The sequence below is a fragment of the Atractosteus spatula genome, chromosome 7 (genome assembly GCF_055471065.1).
Source record: "Atractosteus spatula isolate fAtrSpa1 chromosome 7, fAtrSpa1.hap1, whole genome shotgun sequence".
Classification (NCBI taxonomy): domain Eukaryota; kingdom Metazoa; phylum Chordata; class Actinopteri; order Semionotiformes; family Lepisosteidae; genus Atractosteus; species Atractosteus spatula.
The window spans coordinates 44,539,572-44,561,023 of NC_142712.1; the positions used below are offsets into that span (position 1 = coordinate 44,539,572).

General features: G+C 37.3%; 1 protein-coding gene across 1 annotated transcript in view; it reads left to right on the top strand.

Annotated features, from left to right (window-relative positions):
• adamts17 (ADAM metallopeptidase with thrombospondin type 1 motif, 17) overlaps nucleotides 1-21,452 on the top strand; it is a 140,545-nt gene that overhangs the window by 52,284 nt on the left and 66,809 nt on the right. The window contains exons 8-13 of the mRNA XM_088921470.1: nucleotides 4,407-4,512; nucleotides 10,912-11,052; nucleotides 15,245-15,395; nucleotides 19,362-19,463; nucleotides 19,795-19,940; nucleotides 21,188-21,357. Of these exons, the coding sequence (XP_088777596.1) occupies nucleotides 4,407-4,512; nucleotides 10,912-11,052; nucleotides 15,245-15,395; nucleotides 19,362-19,463; nucleotides 19,795-19,940; nucleotides 21,188-21,357 (816 nt within the window). The remainder of the gene's footprint in view (nucleotides 1-4,406; nucleotides 4,513-10,911; nucleotides 11,053-15,244; nucleotides 15,396-19,361; nucleotides 19,464-19,794; nucleotides 19,941-21,187; nucleotides 21,358-21,452) is intronic.

Sequence of the window (21,452 nt, forward strand, 5' to 3'; positions counted from 1 at the left end):
TTTGGATCCTGATCTTTCGTGATATTATTTCTGTGGAACTTTTGACTTTTAAACAAATGTTCCAGTGGATGCGCAGTGGAATCCTATCCATTGAAATGCTGCTGAAGATGCAATCCAAACCTCTTTGCATTAGGGTTCCATTGAATTAAGGGATGTTTTAGGTGTTGTTATTATTACTTATATAATCATATTATATTAATAATAACAAAAATATGTTATTAGTGTAGTGTGACCATAACAGGGTAGTGTTAATCTAAGACATTCTCATGATAAATATCCTTTTATTCAAAGTCCCTGATTAGCATGCTTATATAAGGTCTTTACTGAAGTCATTTGAGGTGAAGGCACATAAGGTTCTAATTACATCATGTCATAGTTTTACAATGACTGTTTTTAACCTGCCTATGGAAAATACGTAGTGTACTATATTCCCTGTCAGACTGTTTGATATTTGAGTATGAGCGTCTCCAAGGAATAAGGTGTCATTAATGCTGTTGTACTACACACCAGGAAAATACACAAAACATGTGACTCTTACTCTCCACCTGGTGTGCTAAAGATTTATTTTTTTGCAAAATGGTGAATAAGATATCAAGTCTAACTTGAGGGTACTGGGAGAAATCACCTGCTGCGATCCACAAATAGATTTCTTAAGATCTGGCAAAGCAAGATAAATTTTATTTTTTTTCTTGTTGTCAGACTAATACAGAAGACCATTTAATGTCATGGCTCATGTCCCTGTACAGCTGAGTTCATTTCAGAGTGTTTTAATTGAGCCATGTTAAAGACTGCTGGAGTCTGTCCAATAACTGGAAACACTTTGTAATATCTTTTTTCGGCACCTTTTTATACCCTCTACTGAAATTGTATTCTGTTCTTCATCAGATTTTAAATGTGAGTGTATCAGAGGCAAGCTGAATTTTATCCAGCCTCTGGCTTATTATCAGTGAAATCTTTTAATACAGAGGACAAACATGTCTAATAAGTCTGGAAACATTTTAGAATATATTTGGCAGTGCATATTAGAGAAAATATTAAGGGGCTGAAATTGTATTCTTGTTTATTTTTCCTTTTGGGAAACTTGGGAAAACATAGGCAGAAAGAAGGGTGTGCTGGAAGCTGTTGATTTTTGACCATGTTATCTGCTTTGGTATAAATCAAGCATACTGGACTTAAGGGACTTAAGTATGGGACTTAAGAGTTCATTAAATTGCCTAATTAAGTATTTCTGAACACATAGCTGTTTGGGTTGCCTCCTGCTAAATCCTTTGTAGTGCTGAGAAGTGAGGAGGAATTCAACAGGGAATGTTGGACTGTAGTGCTTATCTGAATCCTATCTCATTAAGAGCAACCGTAAGTTTTTTTTTGGGTGCAGTAAAGTAACACTAAAAAAGGAGTTTCAAAGTCCAGACCAAACATAGTAGTGAAAAAGTATTTTGTATGTTAAATCTGAACAAAATCTAAATGGAGAGGAAATAATCCAAGCCTTCACCATGAATGATACTCACACATCAGTTTTAAAAAATTGCCTCTCCTAAAGAAGTCGAGGGGGACACAGCTAATGTTTTTGTGAGGCAGCTTGCCAGAGCAGATTGCAGTGTGTCTCAGTCTCAGGATCGAGGTTCTCTGCACACTTCTTTCACTAGTGTCAGGGACTCATATGAACAGACCCTTGTAAAACAAAAGAAGCTTACTGTAGAATTTAGCCAGGCTTGCTGATCTACTGAAGAACAGTAGACATGCAGTGTAAAGTTTCAGCCAGGAATCGCTGGAAACAGCTTTGCTAAAGTTATAATATTCTAATCTGAACAATAGTGAGAGGGCACAGGTGCCCTGTGAGGTGGCACCTGTGTACATTACTTGTATGTCTAACAATAAATGTTAAGACTATTTTATGGAAAAACTGCAGGAAAAAAAATTAAAAAGATAAAACTATAAATCTACTGCAGGCAGTTTTTCTGTATAACTGTCCCATTCATCCATAGTAGAAGCCTATTTGATACATTTCTTCCTGTTGTCCGGTGCATCCAAAGTATTGAAAACACAGATCTAAAAATAAGTTTTAAATATAATTAGGTATAAAGCAAAATATACACTTTTTACTTCCTGTAGTATTGCACTGGGTCTCTTAAATCAGAATAATGGATTAAAATGACTCTACAAAGCTATTAAAAATTACTTCTTGTTCATACTTAGTCATATTTAAAATGAGTGTACAAGTGATGCTTGTGGAAGCAAATTACCCCTTCTTATGTGGTAGTGTACTGTGTTGATGGGTCCAGAAATATTCTAATTTAATTTCACTTGAACATCCCTACCGTAACATTTCCACACTGTCTTCAGCTATTACCTAATTAGAACTGCAACTTCTCCTACACAGCATAATAACAGTGCTGAAGGAGTATGTTGTATATTTACTTATGTGTGGGTTTTAAAAGTTTTTGAACTAAAAAAACTGCACTGAGTGAAGCCATATGTTTGGCAGCAGTATATATTTTAACTAGTATTTCATGGCAAGGCAATCCTTTTTACACTGAAACCTTTACCATTGCCTTTAAGAGTCCAAAACGCTGTATAGATTTATGTTGTTGTAAATAGGTTGTGCCCAACTCTGAAGCTGGTAATTGTTCTGGTTAAATATTTTCACAAATACACCTAGACTTTCTTTCCTAGTGATTTCCCAGGAGTGTATATTCTTTCTTCCCACATCACTTCCTGCAGGTGTGGTCCAGTGACAATGAGACATACATTTTATAGACCCTACTAAATCAGAGGAATCACTGCCTTATTCCTTAAAATTCTTTCACGGTATTTCTGATAGCCTTCTAGTAAATTGGAGTGGACCACAAAAGGCCACACTCCTGAGTCAACATGAATAGTGAGAAGATAGGAGTTTAAGGTGACAATTTCAAGCTATTTCCCCTAAAGTAGCCAAATAATTACTAACCAGATTTTGTTGTATCCAATTTCTCTTTATAATAGAATGTGCTTATAAACAGCTCATGAAAAAACATGTTTTTTTTCTATAAAAACTGGAAATATTACGTATGGTAAATCAGATTCTTGGACCATCTGGCCTGATGTGCAGCACATTGTTTTCTAAGGTGTAGAATAAGCTATTATATGTGGCAGCCAGGACTAGTGCTAAACCCACAAAAGCAAAGCAGCGTGACCCCCATGGCAGCCATGTTAATGTTTCTGCAAGTATTGTTCATTATACTAATTTTCACAAACAGGCGAAGTGAGTTTATCCTTCCGTTATGTGTATTTGCATTACATAAACCCAATATCAGAAGGCTGCTTATTGTTGACACAGGTTGCAGCAAACTGGAGCCTATCCTGGAATCATAGATCACAGAGCTAGGTGCATACACACAGGGACAATTTAGAAACACTGATTAACTTGGCCAGCATGTTTTGGGAAGGTGGGAAAAAGAGAAAGCCCATGCAAACACTGGCACAACATGCAAAATCTACACAAGCTGTTTTCAGACTGGAACTCAACCCAGGACCAAGAGCTGTGAGGCTGCAGTGCTACATCATTACTCAGCCAGCCACATTACATATAAAGTACCTCAAAACAGTATTCAGAAAGAAAGTATTTTTACATACTGTAGTTTTCACACTTTGTTTCTTAAACGTTTCCACTCATGACACTTAGTTATATACACAAAACATTCCACATATTTGAAGCATAAAACAAAATGAAGTAAATAATTAGTGTTAAAGAAAAAAATTGAGAAGTCAAGATTGAAGTTTTCAGACCCTTTGCTGTGGCAACATACATTATTTCAGGTGCACATAATTTGGCAGTGTCTGTGTGAAAAAAATAATGTTTCATATTTTTTAGAATAAATAGCTGTCTACAGTATCTCTGCGAGGTCTCTCAGGTAGTCAATTTCAAGAAATGATTTAACCACCAAGGCCAAGGAGATTTCAGAACAACTGAATGGATAAAGTTGCATAAAGCTACACATTTGGAGGATAAACTGTTTCAGAGACACTTAATAACTCTTTGACTATGGTGAAATAGATCCTGAAGAAATGGAAGGCACCCAGATTAGGCTGTCCTTCTAAGCTGAACACCGGGGCAAGGAAGAAACTGCTTAGGGATGCAACTGTGTGGCCAATAGCAACTTTGAAAGACCTATAGAGTTCAGTGGCTGAGCTGAGTGAGAATGTGTATTATTAGTCAGCAATTTACAGTCAACACTGGCCTGCGTGACAGAGGCAAACTCATCTTAAATCCCACTTGGAATTTTCTACAAAGCATTTAAATGATGCTACAAACATGAGGCAAATGTTTTTGTGACAAATTAGAAGCTCATATAAAACCTGAAAATGGGATAATTGTGTTAGTGTGCCAGTGGCCTCCTCTCAGTGTTGATTTCTTGATTCTTCAATAGGAATTGCCTATCTGGGAGGAACCTGCAGCCCCAAGAGGAAATGTGTGCTGGCTGAAGACAATGGGCTTAACTTGGCATTCACTATTGCCCATGAGCTTGGTCACAAGTAAGTGAGACATGAAAAAACTTCCTTTGTACTGAGCAACTGCTGTTTTTTGTGATTAAGTTTTTTGGTTAGTTTATAGTTGAATAAAACAGAAAAAATACAGGCAAATAAAACACACATGTATGTCTTCAACCACCGTTAGTGGTATCCCTCTTTAGGTAACCCACCAAAGGATCCCCATACTAAAATTACACAACTGCAACAAAAGCAACATGCAACAGCAGCACAACTAGGCTCCACTATGAACCCCTCACCCCAACCACTCATCCAGCACCATGGACCTGAGCAGTAGAGAGCTCCATAACAACTGTTGCCATCTTGTTGCCTGATCCGTTCAGATACCAGGAGCTAAGCAAGGCTGCACCCAGTCATTATTGGACTGGGAGACCCTCAGGGAAAAACAGATTGCTGCTATAAGTGGTGTTGATGGAATAGGAGTTGGTTCTGTTCCTTCTGGACCTTTGGATAAGATGTTAAACTGCTTTGTAGTTAAAATCCTACAGCAACTTTAGCAATAGTGGGGGTATTAACTCCAGTGTTAATTAAATCAAGACAGGCGAGCCTATGGATCTGTGTTTCTGCTATAGTATTATAGGGAGGCCTATAATACAGTCATCATCTAGCAAGAGCAGCAAGTGAGAAGAGCGAATATCACTATGTAGAATAATGGAGTATAAAGAAGAGACATGTTTCCAAGATTTACCTACAGTACATCTCCCCAAAACATACAGTATGTAAAAATCAACAACCTCACAGCTGCTAGATGTGATTTTGGGGATGGATGCAAAACAAACAGTATACACACTTCCACATAAATCTAAAGAGAAGGATGATTAGAAAAGCAGGAGTAAAACATTTGTTTTGCGTTTCACTGAAAACTCATGAATAATTAGGGCTGTACAAACACAGGGATGTGAATGTCTTGTGACATGTATCTATATTCAGAGTCTTTGATGTATGATCAATGTGAAGATTTGGACTTGTGCCCTTTACTGCTGCTATTGGATGACAGCTGTTAAGGACACTGTGTGTGGCAAAAAGACTTTCCCCCATCTCTTTGCCAACTATTCTGGTGGTTAGGACACATTTTAACATTTTAGGATCCTATAAATATAATTCAATTAAATCCAAACCCCTTCAATAAATAAAAAGCATTGCGTGAGCCATACTGGAGCTTCTGCAGAACTGTAGGGAAACCCCAAAGGTCAAGCAGGCGTTGCCACACCCTGCACAGCTGTATAAACCTGCGGAAGGGTTTGTGGGGACACATCTGAGGAACAGGAGAGGAAAGCTTGCTTGGCTGAGACAAAGCACAGGAGACATGGGAGGAGTATGGGAGAGGTGTAAGTTCAAAATGTAGCAAGTGATATATGGTGTAGTGGAGATAATTCAGAAATGTGCATGCTTCCTATGCCTTCATACTCTGTAGTCGCCACAGTTTGTTAGCAGCACATGAATGCACCAGTTACTGTTTTTGTTTATTTCACTTGTTGGGAGATTTATAATTCCAATTCTTATTTTACTTCTGTTATCTAATGTGATTGTTCCATTTTCACCATTCATTGTGTATTCTAGTTAGATTCTTGAATGTGCTATTATAATTCAATGAAGAGTCTGAGAAACATTAGATAAAATAGGTAAAACTAATTTGTTCATCAGTTGCAATTCCATTTTGTGCAGAATTGTTTACAGCTAAAGTTGGCCTTTTTGTTTGTTAACAGATTGAGGTGACGTGGTGTCTTAAAAAGGAAAACAAACATGGTTATTAATTTTTTCTTACGTAAAGCACTCAGTATAAGTAGAATAAAGCAAACACCAAATTAATTTGGAAAAACTGTGAAAAATATTAACCATGTTAAATGCTTTGAAGCTCTGCCAACTCACAAGAATTATCACAAATTTCCTATGTAGCTGTTCTGCTGAGTAAGCCCGGGTCAGATTTAATGGGCAGGGTGTAATGAGTTGGCACAAAGCAATGCTGTCTTCCTGCTGGGTAGACCTTTAGACAGTAAAGCCACATTTTACTGGCTTTACTGGTAATGTAATTATGGACCAAGTGCCACAAAAGATTGCATACTATAAAATATTATATAATATAAAATCCCCCATTGTACTGACTCTGTAAAACCCTTAAACATGAAATATTAAACTTTTAAGTACAGGTTTTTAAACCCGTTTAAAAGCAGTAATCTAAAACTGTAGATAAATTTACACTTCTCTTGATTAATGTGCCATAATTCTTTTTTTTTCCCCAATGAAACATGGCATAACTTTTTAAAGAAAAGTGTACATGTGATATGTTCTGTTGCAAGTAATGCAGACACTTTCCTTTGTTTGCAATCAGATCTAAATGGAGACCCACATTTGAAATCGTACTCTGTTGGGCCCCTGAGCAAGGCCCTTAACCCCTTTGTTATGTCCCAGTGTGTGTTCTGTGTGTGTTTTTTCTGTTATGTCCACACTGCTGACCCTTGATTGTTCTCTCTTCCCCATTGGCCAACCATCACACCACTGTTTCAATATGATGTCATCATCAATCAGCCCTCAGCCAATCAGAACTCATTTTATTCACTATATAACATGGAGGCTTTCAGGAAGAAAAGGCCTTTCGTTTGACTTCGGTCCCGTTTGGTTTTGGTTATTGCTTCGCTTCGCTTCTGGTTATTGCTTCAGCTTCGTTTGTTGGTTTGTTTTGCTTTGTGTGTGTGTATTTTCGTATAGCTTCGGCTTTGTTGTTTTGTTGTTTTTTTTGTTTGTTTCTTTGTATTTTCGTTTGTTTGTGTGTTCATCCTTGTTTTGTCATTACCTTGCCCCAGTGTTACATGTTCAACTTTTGTGTTCTTTTGTACCCTGCTCCTGTTTATTACTCTTGTTTTCCCTTATTTGTCTTCCTGGTTCACTTGTGTTTTTGTGTGAACTTTTGTATATAAGGTTAGTTTAGGTTGTTGGGTACACTTACACACTTAGTTGATTTTGTATTAGTACACTAGTTTAGTACAGGTGAGTGCCATTTGTCTTGTATGGTTTTGGGTAGTCAGTGCAGGTTAGCTAGGGTGTTGAAGACGCCGAAGACCGTGTGTTTCGGGTTTTCTTTTGTAGTCAGATTAGCTTTCCCTCACTGTCCTAGCCAGCTCCATTTTGTTTGTTATTTTCTTTCCCTTGGCACCACTCTAGTTCCTTACCCTTGTTATCACGCTTCCTAGTCCCTCACCAAAACCCCCCTGCTTCCAAAAGAATTATCCTAAATGTTACACCCCTTTTCCCCTAGACACTTGGGGTCGTAACATAATTCCATAATTGTGTGCCATAATTCTTTTTTTTTTCCCCAATGAAACATGGCATAACTTTTTAAAGAAAAGTGTACATGTGATATGTTCTGTTGCAAGTAATGCAGACACTTTCCTTTGTTTGCAATCAGATCTAAATGGAGACCCACATTTGAAATCCTACTCTGTTGGGCCCCTGAGCAAGGCCCTTAACCCCTTAACACTGTAAAATTGCTGACCCAGCGCTCTGACCCCAAGCTTCTCTCCCTGTCTGTGTGTCTCTTGGAGAGCAAGTTGGGGTATGTGAAAAGACAAATTCCTAATACAAGAAAGAATTTAAATTAAAAAATAATATATGGCCAAGAAAGTGATCCTATAGGACCTTCACCTTCACCTTAGCTTTTTTGGAGCTTGTCTCCAAGATTTCAGTATCTTTGGACAGTCTTTCTGACCTGTTGTGCCCATTCCTACAGTTTCTTTCTTTTGTTCCCTAAACCGTTGCTTCATAGTCCAGCTCCCCCCCCCCCCCCCCCCCCCCCCCACCTTTCTCCCTCATACCTGAAGAGGCTCCACAGCTGAAATTAAGTTTTTTTCTCATTTCTACATTTCAGTATAACCTCTACTGGAACCTTTGCAGCTTGCATATTGATGCAGCAATGTTTGATGATGTAGAAGAGGTGTGATCCATGGGTGACAATGACACCTGGACACAAGTTAGGGGCTTGATCAACCCTTGCTGGGTCTCCTGGGCAAATGGGTCTGATGTTGAATGACCTGAAACATCCAGTGACCCCAGGTAACATCATAATGATGTGTACTGGTGAATTAGAGGATGTATTTATCAACATTTAAAAGGAAAACTAATTAAAAACCATGCAGTATTCCTTTTTCAGTAATAGCTAAATTATTAGTATAATAAGCCATAATAAGTAAATTAGATTTATAGTAGTTTTGATAGCAGCAGCATCCCTTTTTCATGGCCATTGGATAAAGCAGACACAGACTATATACCATGACTCAATTCGTGCATATTCTTACATTTTTGTGATGGGATGTTTTCCAAGAAAAAACAAGCGGAACACAAACTAATATGGATTTTAATTGCTGTTCTTGTTTGTCAAAGTACAGATTATGCAAAATAAATAGAAAACTCTTTTGAAAAAACTCATGCACAATAAATCAATTTAATAGCATTATTTGCAAAGTTGTAAGTTAAGGAAAAAATGATCAACAGAAAAGAGACATACAATTCAATAGCTTTCTGCTGTGTTTAATATTCATTGTGGGGTGGGTGGGATAGTATAGTCTGATGTTGTACACTTCAGCTTAGTGTCACCCATGTTATAGATGCCCCCATGATTTTCATTTGATGTTAAACATTAATATGCATTAATTAACAGATTAGTGTATGGTGCTTCTTTAAAAATATGATACCAATAAGGTGTTGACATGTTGACTGTTAATAAAAAAACAGGCTCTATGAACATTCTCCAAAGCATTGAAGAATTATTCAAAGATAAATCAAAAGTCAGTGACCCATTGAAGAGCATGACCGAGATATCTAAATGAATAATTATGGTATAATGTATACAAGAGACTCTGTTAAATGAAAGACTCAAGGCATGTTTCACAAAGCATATACTTCATTAGTCAGATGGGAAATTTAAACTGCCCAACATTCAATTTCATAGCTTTTTCATTAGCACAGTAAGATTATCATGTACATGACAACAGAGAGCAGAACAAATAACTACTAGCCTCTGTGCACTGTGCTTTGGTCTCTCTACACATCTATTAATGATATTTTGCCTACACACATCAATTGGACATGAACTGCTAAGTTGGTCAAATCTCTCACTTATGGACTGAACCAAACAACATCAATAACTAACCTAGTTTTTCCAGAAAGTAGACGCTTGAGAATCAGTCTTTCAATAGCAGGGGCTCACTAATTATGCATTTACTAATTAATCATTTAGTGTTGCAGTTGTAGATCAAAACTGTACTGATTTTTAAAAAAAGTGGTTTTCTTGGTGCTGAATCTTGAAATGTATTTCCATATCCTAGGCCTTGCAATTCAGAGAATAAATGAGAAGAGTGAATAATCTGTTCTGCATTCAGGCCTTCACAATACAAAGCAGCACAGTTGAAAGACAGTGGTCTTTGGCGCAGCTTATGCACACTTGCAGTAACAATTACAGATGCTGCACAGACTGTTTTCTTTCCTGGCAGTCTCATTTTTGGCCTTGAAGAGAATTTTCAGATCATAAATTGCAGCTGACTTGTTGCATCAGACAATCACATTGTCTTGGGATTTGTGTGGTGGGCCTGGTTACTGCCAAGCTCCAGTGTATGTTTTGACCTTGTAGTATTGGCCATTGCTACTCTGTCTAGACCTCTTCTGTTTCACTCTTGCAATTAAACCCACTCGTTTCCTCTTCCTATGAGTCAGGCTCATTTGTTGAAAGAATTGTTTCTTGCAATTCACCTTAAACACGTTCTTTAATTAAATGTATATTTCAATCTTTACCCTACTTTAATATCTCACGTAAACATTTTTAAAGGTAATTGTCTTGGTTATTTTGGTCTTTTGTTTTATCTTCTAACAGTGTGTTTGCCATAAACACCATACATTATCTGTTCAAAAAGGGAAATCTGTTTCGGTCAAGTTAATGTTTTATTGTTTGTTTCAAAAGCATTTGGTGCTATCTTGCGTAATTTGAATTTGAATTTTCATTCCTTTTGTTATACGTTCAATTAAAGATTATTTTTAATAGCACTGAACAGATTCTTTAAATCTGTGTACTTAATAATATAAGTTTGGCTTTGAAATCATTTAGCTCTAAAATTTCTATAAAGTCCATTGCAATGCTTTCATCTACTGTAAATGAGTTGGAGACTTATGGAAATAGGAAAAACCTCATCCACAAAATAATTTAAGAATTAAAATCTTTTATGTGGTACTTTGCAGCAATTGCATATGTTTTAGCCAGATTTGAATGGAGGGAAACTTCAGTGTGGCTTTGCTGTGGTTTTTAGACTCTGTCTGCTTGGGCTTGTGTTGAAGAAGAAACATCAAGCAGCTCTGAAAAAAAGGAGATCACATCTGTTTCTGTGCTTGGTTTCTGGACAGCATGGGCATGAGCCACGATGATGACCACCCGACCTGTGCAGGACACTCCCACATCATGTCAGGGGAATGGATCAAGGGCAGGAACCCCAGTGATCTCTCCTGGTCGTCCTGCAGTCGAGATGACCTGGAAAAATTCCTTAGGTGAGTTCAGAAATACAGAGCAAACAATTAATTGTCATTTCCTTTCTCTGCAAATCTGCCAAACCAAAGAGATAGTATTTTGGTCAGAAGGGCCTTGTGTTTAAAATGTAAGTGGAATTTCCTATTCACAAAGTTCTGACATAAACTAGACATAGTATTTTTTTCTGAGCATTCTAAAAGTTAGTTGTAATTTAAAGACCTCATCACATTTATCAATAATATTAATAAAGAACATTGTCAGGCTGAATTTCAGTAAACTCATCTTCTGCTCACTTGTTGAAGTTCTCATTTTCAGACCTAAAATCTATAGACTAATGGCAGCTTATGATGTGCTGATGGTGACTAAATGAGCAGTGGCTTGGCAGTATGTCGGAGTACTGGATAGTACTGCTGTCTCACAGATGAATTCCATTTTGAGTACTGTTACGACCCAAAGTGTCTAGGGGTAAAGGGGTGTAACATTTAGGATAATTCTTTTGGAAGCAGGGGGGTTTTGGTGAGGGACTAGGAAGCGTGATAACAAGGGTAAGGAACTAGAGTGGTGCCAAAGAAAAGAAAATGACAAACAAAATGGAGCTGGCTAGGACAGTGAGGGAAAGCTAATCTGACTACAAAAGAAAACCCGAAACACACGGTCTTCGGCGTCTTCAACACCCTAGCTAACCTGCACTGACTACCCAAAACCATACAAGACAAACGGCACTCACCCATTCTAAACTAGTGTACTAATCCAAAATCAACTAAGTGTGTAAGTGTACCCAACAACCTAAACTAACCTTATATACAAAAGTTCACACAAAAACACAAGTGAACCAGGAATACAAATAAGGGAAAACAAGAGTAATCAACAGGAGCAGGGTACAAAAGAACACAAAAGTTGAACATGTAACACTGGGACAAGGTAATGGCAAAACAAGGATGAACACACAAACAAACGAAAGTACAAAGAAACTAACAAAAAAACCAACAAAACAACAAAGCCGAAGCTATACGAAAATACACACACACAAAGCAAAACAAACCAACAAACAAAGCCGAAGCAATAACCAGAAGCGAAGCGAAGCAATAACCAAAACCAAACGGGACCGAAGTCAAACGAAAGGCCCCTTCTTGCTAAAAACCTCCATGTTATATGCTGAATAAGATGTGTTCTGATTGGCTGAGAGCTAATTGATGATGATGATGATGTCATACTGAAAGTGTGGTGTAATGGTGGGCCAATGGAGAAAGGAGAACAATCAAGGGTTAGCAGTGTGGACATAACAGAAAAAAACACACACAGAACACACACTGGGACGTAACAAGTACCTATCTGGAATGTACCTGTTACCCTAATGCTCAATGGGGTTTTGCTAGGTCTGGTTCCTCCCACCTCCCAGGTTAGGTGTGATTGGCTACTCTGTTATACTTTTACAGGATGGGTTTCAAGGGAATTGGGAATGGGGGGGATTTGGGAACACTGCAATGGAATTATAGAAAATACAACCAAATGAGCATTATGGCCCAAGTGTGCCTTTGCGATGTACTGATGAACTGTAAGTAGATATTAAGTTACAACACAACAGCATAGTGCAAAAATGCACTGGAATTTTTGCTTGATCGTAGCACTTTAAATCTGTACATTGTGAAAAACAGAGTAAGCACACACAATGCTGTAGGAATGGAGAATATATCTCTTTAAGTAGTTAAAATTAATGGTAAGAGTTTACAAAAGGGGTTGTATATCTGTAATATTTGAGATATTAAGTGTTAACTAAGTGTTTTTCAGACTTAGTTGGGCTTATAAATATCTCTGAAAACTGTGAGGCCAGTGATTAATGAATTGCAATTGGAAAGGGACATTTTTCAAAGAGCATCTTTCTGTGGGATGAAAGAAAAGACAGAGAAACCATACTACTCAGTATTATCTTAGGCCTACTATCAAATGATGACATGGGAAGTAAAGAACTAAAAGAAACAAAGACTCTTTTTGAAGCATTGTTTCCTTATGGTCATTTGGAACTTTGCCTAAAAACTGTTTATAGTGGTACAAACCAAATGTGAACAGACAGCATTTACAGGATGATATTTTTATTCTTCTGAGAATTTTACTTTAATGGACATTTACATATTGCCCAAATGAGAATTTGAGTACAATACAGTACAACAAATTAGAGATGTAAACATTAGTGTTTCACATTTTGGTTAAAAGAAATGTTTAACTCCATAAGCTCAGAGGTATTTGCTACAAAACATTCTGAAGCATGTCAGACAATTATGTCTAAAAATATTACAGCATAGAATCTCATTGATTCAGATGAAGTGACAATGGAGGGCAGAACAGTCCACTGTAAAACCTAGGGGATCTTTGTGAAAAACTTAAGAATTCTCTTAAGAATCAAGGGTTTTATGCAGAAAATAATTAGCATATCATCAACTTAAAATCGCTCATAACACTTCAAATACTTTTTAATTTACTGTATAACATCATCTTAAAATACATTTGGCTTCTACCAATTTGGATATACCATTTTTTGAAGATAAAATTTCCTTCTTTTCTTTTCATTCAACTCACTCTTAACTTCATGTGGAAAAAAAAAGTGATGCCTAAATAATCTGATGAGGAAAAACATATGATATAGATGACCTTGCAATAGTATTCATACCCTTAACATAATGTCACATTTTGTTAAATTACAATTGACATACAGTATATTATACATATTTCAATGTGAAAGTAATGTCTTATCAGAACTTGAATGTTAACACTGAACACATTCAAGAGTGAAAGAAGTTAAATTTCTAAAAAAACGCAAAATATAAATATAAAATATGCTGGATTCATAAGTATTCATCCCCTTTGCTACTGTATAGAAAAAGGAAATCAGTTCAGGTGCCCAAAATAATTTGACACATCACGCAATTATTTTAATGCAGTCCATTTGTGTACAATAATTGTGGTTCACATGATAATAATAAATGCATCTATGTCTGTAAGGTCCCTAAATCAGGTATTGATTTTCAAGATTCAACCATTAAGACAAACGAACTTTACAAATAACTCAGGGATAAAGTTGCATGAAGCCACTGAATATCCCTTTGACCACACTGGAGTCAATCATCAGAATGTGGAAGATATACACTGCTTAGATAAGGCTGTCCCTCCAAACTGAACAGGTATGTGAAGAGGAAATGTGACATACTGTATGCGACTTTGAAAGAGCTGCAGAATTCAATGGCTGTAGCCATTGTAGCCATCCCAAGCTGGATGCTGCAAACCTTACAACTATTATATTTTGGACCAGTTTCTCATAAGTAAAGACCGGGAAGCTTGTCAAGACTGAGAGAAAAATGTGTGGACCAAAGTACAGGCAAATCTTAGATGGAAACCTATTTTAGTCTACAAAAGACCTAAAAGTGGGACAAAAATCACTTTTCAGCAGGACAATGACTCAAAGCACAAGACCAAAGTTACACTGGAGTATCTAAAAAATCCAATGTTTTACCATAGTCCAGTCAAAGTTCAGACTTAAATTCTTGAAAAAATTTGTGGTAAGACGATCCCCGGCCAACTTGACAGAACTTGAGCAAGTTTGCAAAAAAGAATGGATAACAATTGCACCATCCCAGAGTGCAAATAATGTAGTCTTTTCCAAAAGGAATTGCGTCCGTTGCTTTCAAAGGTGCTTCCATCAAATATTGTTTCAGTGGAGTGAATAATCACACAATCAAATCAATATAATTTAGTTTTTGATTTTACTTTGCAGGTTCTGCTGACATTTAACTTTCAACAATGAAAGTATTTGTTTCTCTATCAAATTCTAGTGAAACAATTTGCTTTAAAAATGTTATACATCATTAGTAATTCAGCATAGTGAAACATCATCAGAAGGGGGTGAATACATGTGCATGGCACTGTATCTTCCCTTGGTTTGATGTGTTTAGTTAGTAAAATAGCCCCCTCCTTTAAATAAATACTGCAAAACCTGATTTTTTATTTATTCTAAGATTCGAAGACGTGACAAAAACTCTCCATTTGAACAAACAGTGCATGTTGCTGTAACTTCAGAGGGTCAGAAGATGTTCTAATGCCTCTTATTTTCCTGTGGGAAAAGCAAATGTAGTGTGATTTGTTTTTCCATGTTTTGTAATGCTTGTGTATATTTGGTTCTCAGCATTCCTTCTAATGTTGTGCAATCCCTGTGGCTCCCAGGTCAAAGGCCAGTGCCTGCCTGCTGGAGACAGATCTTCGAAGCCGTTCTGTGGTGAGGCTTCCTCCCAAACTGCCAGGCATGCACTACAGTGCGGATGAGCAGTGCCAGATTTTATTTGGCACCAATGCGACATTCTGCAATAATATGGAGGTTTGTTTTCATGTTTCTTTGATCTTCTTTATGGATCTTCTTTGTTTCTGTGCATCATACCCTGGATTCAGACAGCTTCATCAGGCATGTGGCAAGCTTTTCTGATTGTCCCCCTGCATTCAAAATGCTACTGTATATTGTTCTAATGCACTTGATTTATCTGCAGGAACATTTCCAAGGGTTTGGACGAGTATCCCTTTGTGACTTGTCTGATTCTCTTTGAATCCAGCCTTTTTTTGAACATAGAACATAGAACAACAGTGTCAGGCAAAGCATGTGTTTGCTTCTTTTTCACCACAAAATCTTCACGTGCTAATTTACTGTATATTATTTTTAGCCATGAAGAATATAGCCTTTTCAGTTTGTATCCCTGAAAGAGACACACAGAGTTTAAAACTATATACTTACAGGAAAGTACTTGCAGATATGCTTAACTATTTGCTTTGTGAAAAAAGCAAAGTATTGTGTCTTGTAGTTTGAAAAAATCCCTGAAATATTTTTGTTCAGTTTAGTCTCTTATTCTTAAAATGTGTATTTGTTGTACATGGAAAAATAATAGGTAGGAATCTGTCCTCTCAGATGTACTCCCATCTTCAAGACTTTCATCTTTTGGCATATCACTAGCAACAGAGCCCCATGCTGGTGGTGCAGTGCTGATTGGAGTCCCTTGTTGGTGAGTGCACAGGCAGTCACAGGGGTCACTGTGTGGATAAGATCTCAGAAAGCCCTGGGTCACTAATTCCATTCTACCCCTGGTGGTGTTCAGTAAATTGTGCGCCACTACTTGGAAAATTGTGGGCATGACAGGTTAGTCACAGGACACAGAATAGACACATGAGCCAAACGATCAGCATTGCTTCAAATTAAATTTTTCAAACCAATTGGTTTGATATAGCTATCCACCAATACATTCAGGCAGAATCTGTAACAGCACTCTCCCTGAAGTACTGTGAACAGATAGACAGGATTCATAAAACTAAATATTTAGTGGAACACGATGTAATTTCACATCCATTGAAAGCTTTATGTTTTCATATTATGTTTCTTTCCATTCAACTGTATGCACTAGGTGAAACTTAGAAGTACTATTTTGAAACAGAAATGTGTGTTTTTGTGGAACAAGCAATATGCTAATTACTTTATGTTCTCTAGCTGGTGTTCATGATCAACATTTGAGTGAACTATAGTTAAAGACTTCTGCCGACTACACAAGAAAATAAATATTTAGTGGTTGGTTCTAAACCCATGCTTCGCAGGAATGTTGTTGACACATTGCCAGCAGCCATATCACCCTGCAACTCACAACTGGCAACCCACTGAAGCTAAGCAGGTGTGAGCCTGGTCAGTACCTGGATGGGAGACCTCCTGGGAAAACCTAAGGTTGCTGCTGGAGGAGGTGTTAGTGGGGCCAGCAGGGGACGCTCACCCTGCGGTCCATGTGGGTCCTAATTCCCCAGTATAGTGATGGGGACACTATACTGTAAACAGGCACCGTCCTTCGGATGAGACGTAAAACCGAAGTCCTAACTCTCTGTGGTAATTAAAAATCCCAGGGCGTTTCTCGAAAAGAGTAGAAGTGCAACCCCGGCGTCCTGGGCAAATTTCCCATTGGCCCTTAGACTTGTTGTACAAAGTGATTTACTGTAATACTTCTAATAAATTACACTTTACTGGGGAAACATGAAAAACAGTTTGTATAATATGGTACATCATTGACAAATGTTCATTTTATTAGCATGTCAGCTAAATTTACTGACATTTTAATTTCACAATTATTTTTTTTTAGTTTTTGAAGTCTTCTGAAACAACTATTGAATCTACTTTGCATTGATATTATATTGTAATTTTTCGAAATCCAAGACTATCAGTACCTAAGAAATAAAAGGTTAACAAAGTCACTTTGTGTTCCTTTAAAATACACTGAGATCAGCAATTAAGGCAAGATATTAGCTGCATGTTAAACAGCACAGCAGTCCCTAATGGTGTACGATTGCTGTTAATTTACATAGACTGCTTAAGTACTGTAATTGCTAGGAGCCTATGTATTGTCTCAAACCAGATGACAGTTTAAACCCAAAGGAAGCATTTCATACAAAGCCAAGCTATAATGTAAAAACGTAGCTGAAGTGGGAATGATGTGAAGATGGTGTGCTTGTGGGTTAATTACCTTGTGGCGATTACTTTGCTATCTAGAGAATGTCATATACAAATGGAAATCTTTAATGGACAAATGTCGGAATCACATGGTATAATTGGTAATAAAATTCAGTTTACATCAATCTTCATCAATCTTATCAAGGCATTGTTTTTTTTTACTGAATTTAAACTGAATGATAGCATTTATAAATTTATAAATTTTATTTTAAAAGAAACTTTATGTTCTTCTACAAATTCAGATGTTTCTCTAGAGTAGTGATGAATTACTGCATATTTCTCTTATTTTTCCACTACTGAGTTACATATTATGTCATGTTAAAAAATTGTGTAGCATGATTTGTGTGAGGTCAATGTCAAAGGAATCCTCTATAGTTTACAAGTTTCCGACAGTGAGAAATGACAGGAGTGAGGTGTGCCTGTCAAGTGATGTGTTGTGGGGTTGCCTGCGGAGCTAATACTGAATTTGTCTCTGACAGGCTGTAATTTACGTTTGCATTCAGGAAGTGACACAGTGGCATGCTGCTAGCATTGGTAGAAATGTTCCAGGTTTCTCACTGGGCAAACAATGTTTGGATTGATCTGTTGAAAATAGTTCTTTACTGGTAATCTCTTTGATGTAGTTCAGTCAATTATTTACAGTTTATATCACTACCACTTAATTAGTTTATTAAAGAAAACTTAATAAATCTGTTTCAGCTAAGAAAGACAGTTATTCATTGTCTTTCAAAGAATGTTTTTTTTTCATTTTTAAAAGCTGCTTGTCAATTTTTCCATACAAAATAGCTTCAAATGAGTCTAGCCTTTGCTCTTCTTTCTATCTTTAAAAAGCTGTGAAAACTTTTTTTGACCTAAAATGACCTTTTTTCTGAAAAACAACAATTACAGTACAGCGTAAAAATAGAATGGTTACATAAACCTGTTTTGCTCACTTATGGATGTTGTTCAACAATGTACACTGTATTTTGAATGAGAATAAAACAGTTGGTATCATTGTCAGGTTTATTTTATTTCAGACGTGGGGCTGGAAAAATATTAAGTAAAGCTTAAAGGGTTGTCCTGTTGACAGTTTTATGATGTTGGATAAATATATGATCTGGGAGGCAGATCCCATTGAATGCTACATTCTCGACCATCTGTAAAAGTAGTTCTTCAAGCTGTAAAAGTACCATATCTCCTGTTAGGGCAGTAAAAAGTTTAATTATCTGGAGATTTTATCCCTCCCCTATAGGCAAACAATTGCCAGTGCCTTAAAGTTCTGTTGGTACATCACTAATGACAGAACAAAACCTGTGCATTACCTACTGATGTCTCAGGGTTGGGGTTAGTGGAAATATTTTGTTTTAAAGCAAATGAGCCCTTTCATTTATGTATACTCATGCACCATACATTGTGTATCAAGTGCATGTTTTGGTAGGAAGCATTTTTGATCATCTCTCCTCAAAGCTATGACAAATGGGGAAGCAATAAAAACTTCCCATGCTTCTTTTCTGGTTTTTTTTTGTGGTTTGTGGTCTTTAAGCATGAAAATCTCTTACTTTGTTTATCGTTACATATTGAAATCCTGATCCTAAAGAATTTGTCTTGTAAAACATGCTGTAATAATTTGGAGAAAGAGAAATGTATTAGAAATTAACTAGTACAATGTTATCCACATTTTTGTTTTTTACCGAGTAAGTTGCATCTTTTTGTGGATAAAGATACTACTCTTCTTTTTGAGACATGTATGTAGGATTTTGCAGTTGTGACACCAATGGAGTTTTTTTGTTTAGTATAAAAGAATGAGTGCTCTTCCATGATACTCTACTTCAGCACCTAATGTGCGCGGGCCTGTGGTGTCTTGTGGAAGGAGATACGTCCTGCAAAACCAAGCTAGACCCCCCTCTAGATGGAACTGAATGTGGACCTGACAAGGTAAGAAAAATGTCTGTATACTGTATGTACTAAACTATATACTATATATTGTATATAATTGTGATTTTCGTAACACTACTGCATAAAAAATAGGTTTTACATTCACGCAACCTTTGATGTTCTGCTTTCATGTCCGATTAGTTTGCTTGAAGAGTAATTTTTCACGTGTGGAATGAGTCACTAGCTCTGATGATTATGAGCCCTATTGTGTGTTCTATTGGTGGGCACCGTAAAATACCAAGAATCTGCAGCTTTACCGTGCAGATTTGTCTTTGATGTGCCTCAGTCATTCATTCCTGAGACACTCACTGTTGCCCTGGGACTGTTTCAGTGGTGCAGGGCTGGAGACTGCGTCAGCAAGACCCCCATCCCTCAGCACATAGATGGAGACTGGAGCGCCTGGAGCCAGTGGAGCATGTGCAGCCGGACATGTGGGACAGGCGCCAGGTTCAGGCAGAGGAAGTGCGATAATCCACCGTACGTTTCTGAAAAAACTGAAGTCGTGTGAGAACTCAGGTCTTTAAGTGCATGCCAGTACAGCCAGTTTGTACTGTTTATGAGTATCCTTCACACTAAGGCATTTAATTATTTGTAGACAGTGCTGGGGAACTCTCTTTTAAAAATAGTCTTTTATAGGTACAAAATTATAGTTCTGAGTCAGTTAATCGTAATTTTTACATCAGTAAAGAGTTGAGAGACATTGCTTTTAAGAGGTAATGCTAGCAATTACATTATAGATGATTGTAATGTAGACATTATAGATGACCGTTTAATAATTTCCCACTACTTTTTGTTAATTTTAAATTAAATTAACCAGTAATCTCTTACAGAAGTAATTTATGTGCTATCGATTAATGGATTACTTTTTAAAATAGCCTTTCCCCAGTACTGGTGGTTACTGAAGAATAACTGAATTAACGTTCTCCTTCCCCTTAAATACTGACTCTATGAAGGTTAGTTTCAGGACTTTGATTGCATATAATCAACATTAAAACAAAGTGAACAAATAATTTTATATCATTATGTATGGTGACAATACATGGAAACATTCACTCAACCTCAAGTATGATTTTGGCTCTAATCTATCCTTAATTTCATTAAACCCTGCAAAAGGTAATGTAGGGTCTGTTTCAGTGTGTATTACTGCACCTGGAAATCCATGAAAAGGACATGCTGTTTTTATTTGCATCTTGGCTGTTGATGCTGCTTTATATAATTTTCAAGAGAACAACACAACAAGGATAGATCAGAATGAATAGGAAAGTAACTACCTTGCCAGAGAAAGAAGGCACTCCTGGCTCATGGGGCTGTGTAAGAACTAACTCAAATCAGTTGTTTTTAGTGGCAATGCCGGAGGAGTACTATTTTTAAAGTAGTCCAATAGTATGAGATAATTATTTTAAAATCCTCTATCAAGTGTCTGACTTTTGTAACTGTAACTGTTAGATTGATTGGGCAGGTTATGCTTGAAATGATTAACAGTTACAGAGAGAGCCAAGAAAACTTTATTTAACAAGAAAGCTTGGTATCTGCCTATCTGTCTTACTTGCCTTTGAGCCAGCAGGGGAAAAGGATGTATCCAGCTCAATCATATTGAGAATTATGAGGTGCATCTGGTTTGAGGCTTGTCCTATCAGATGGACTTTCCTTGGGGGTGAGCAGCACAGTGAGCAGGGAGAGGGAAATGTATGTGTTTTTAATCAGTGGGTTCCTGCTCTTCACAGCCCTGGGCCTGGAGGGAAGAACTGCCCGAAGGCCAGTGTGGAGCACAAAGCCTGTGAGGGCCCCCCCTGCACAAAGGGCACTCCCAGCTTCAGGGACCAGCAGTGCCAATCACATGACAGGCAGGCCAGCAAGAAGAAGGCTAGGATGTGGACTGCTGTCATTAACGATGGTGAGGCACTTTAAATTATTACAGACTAATTCTGCTCCCAGAAGGAGATTCAACAGGCTTCCATTTTAAAAACTTCATACACTCTGCAAACACTG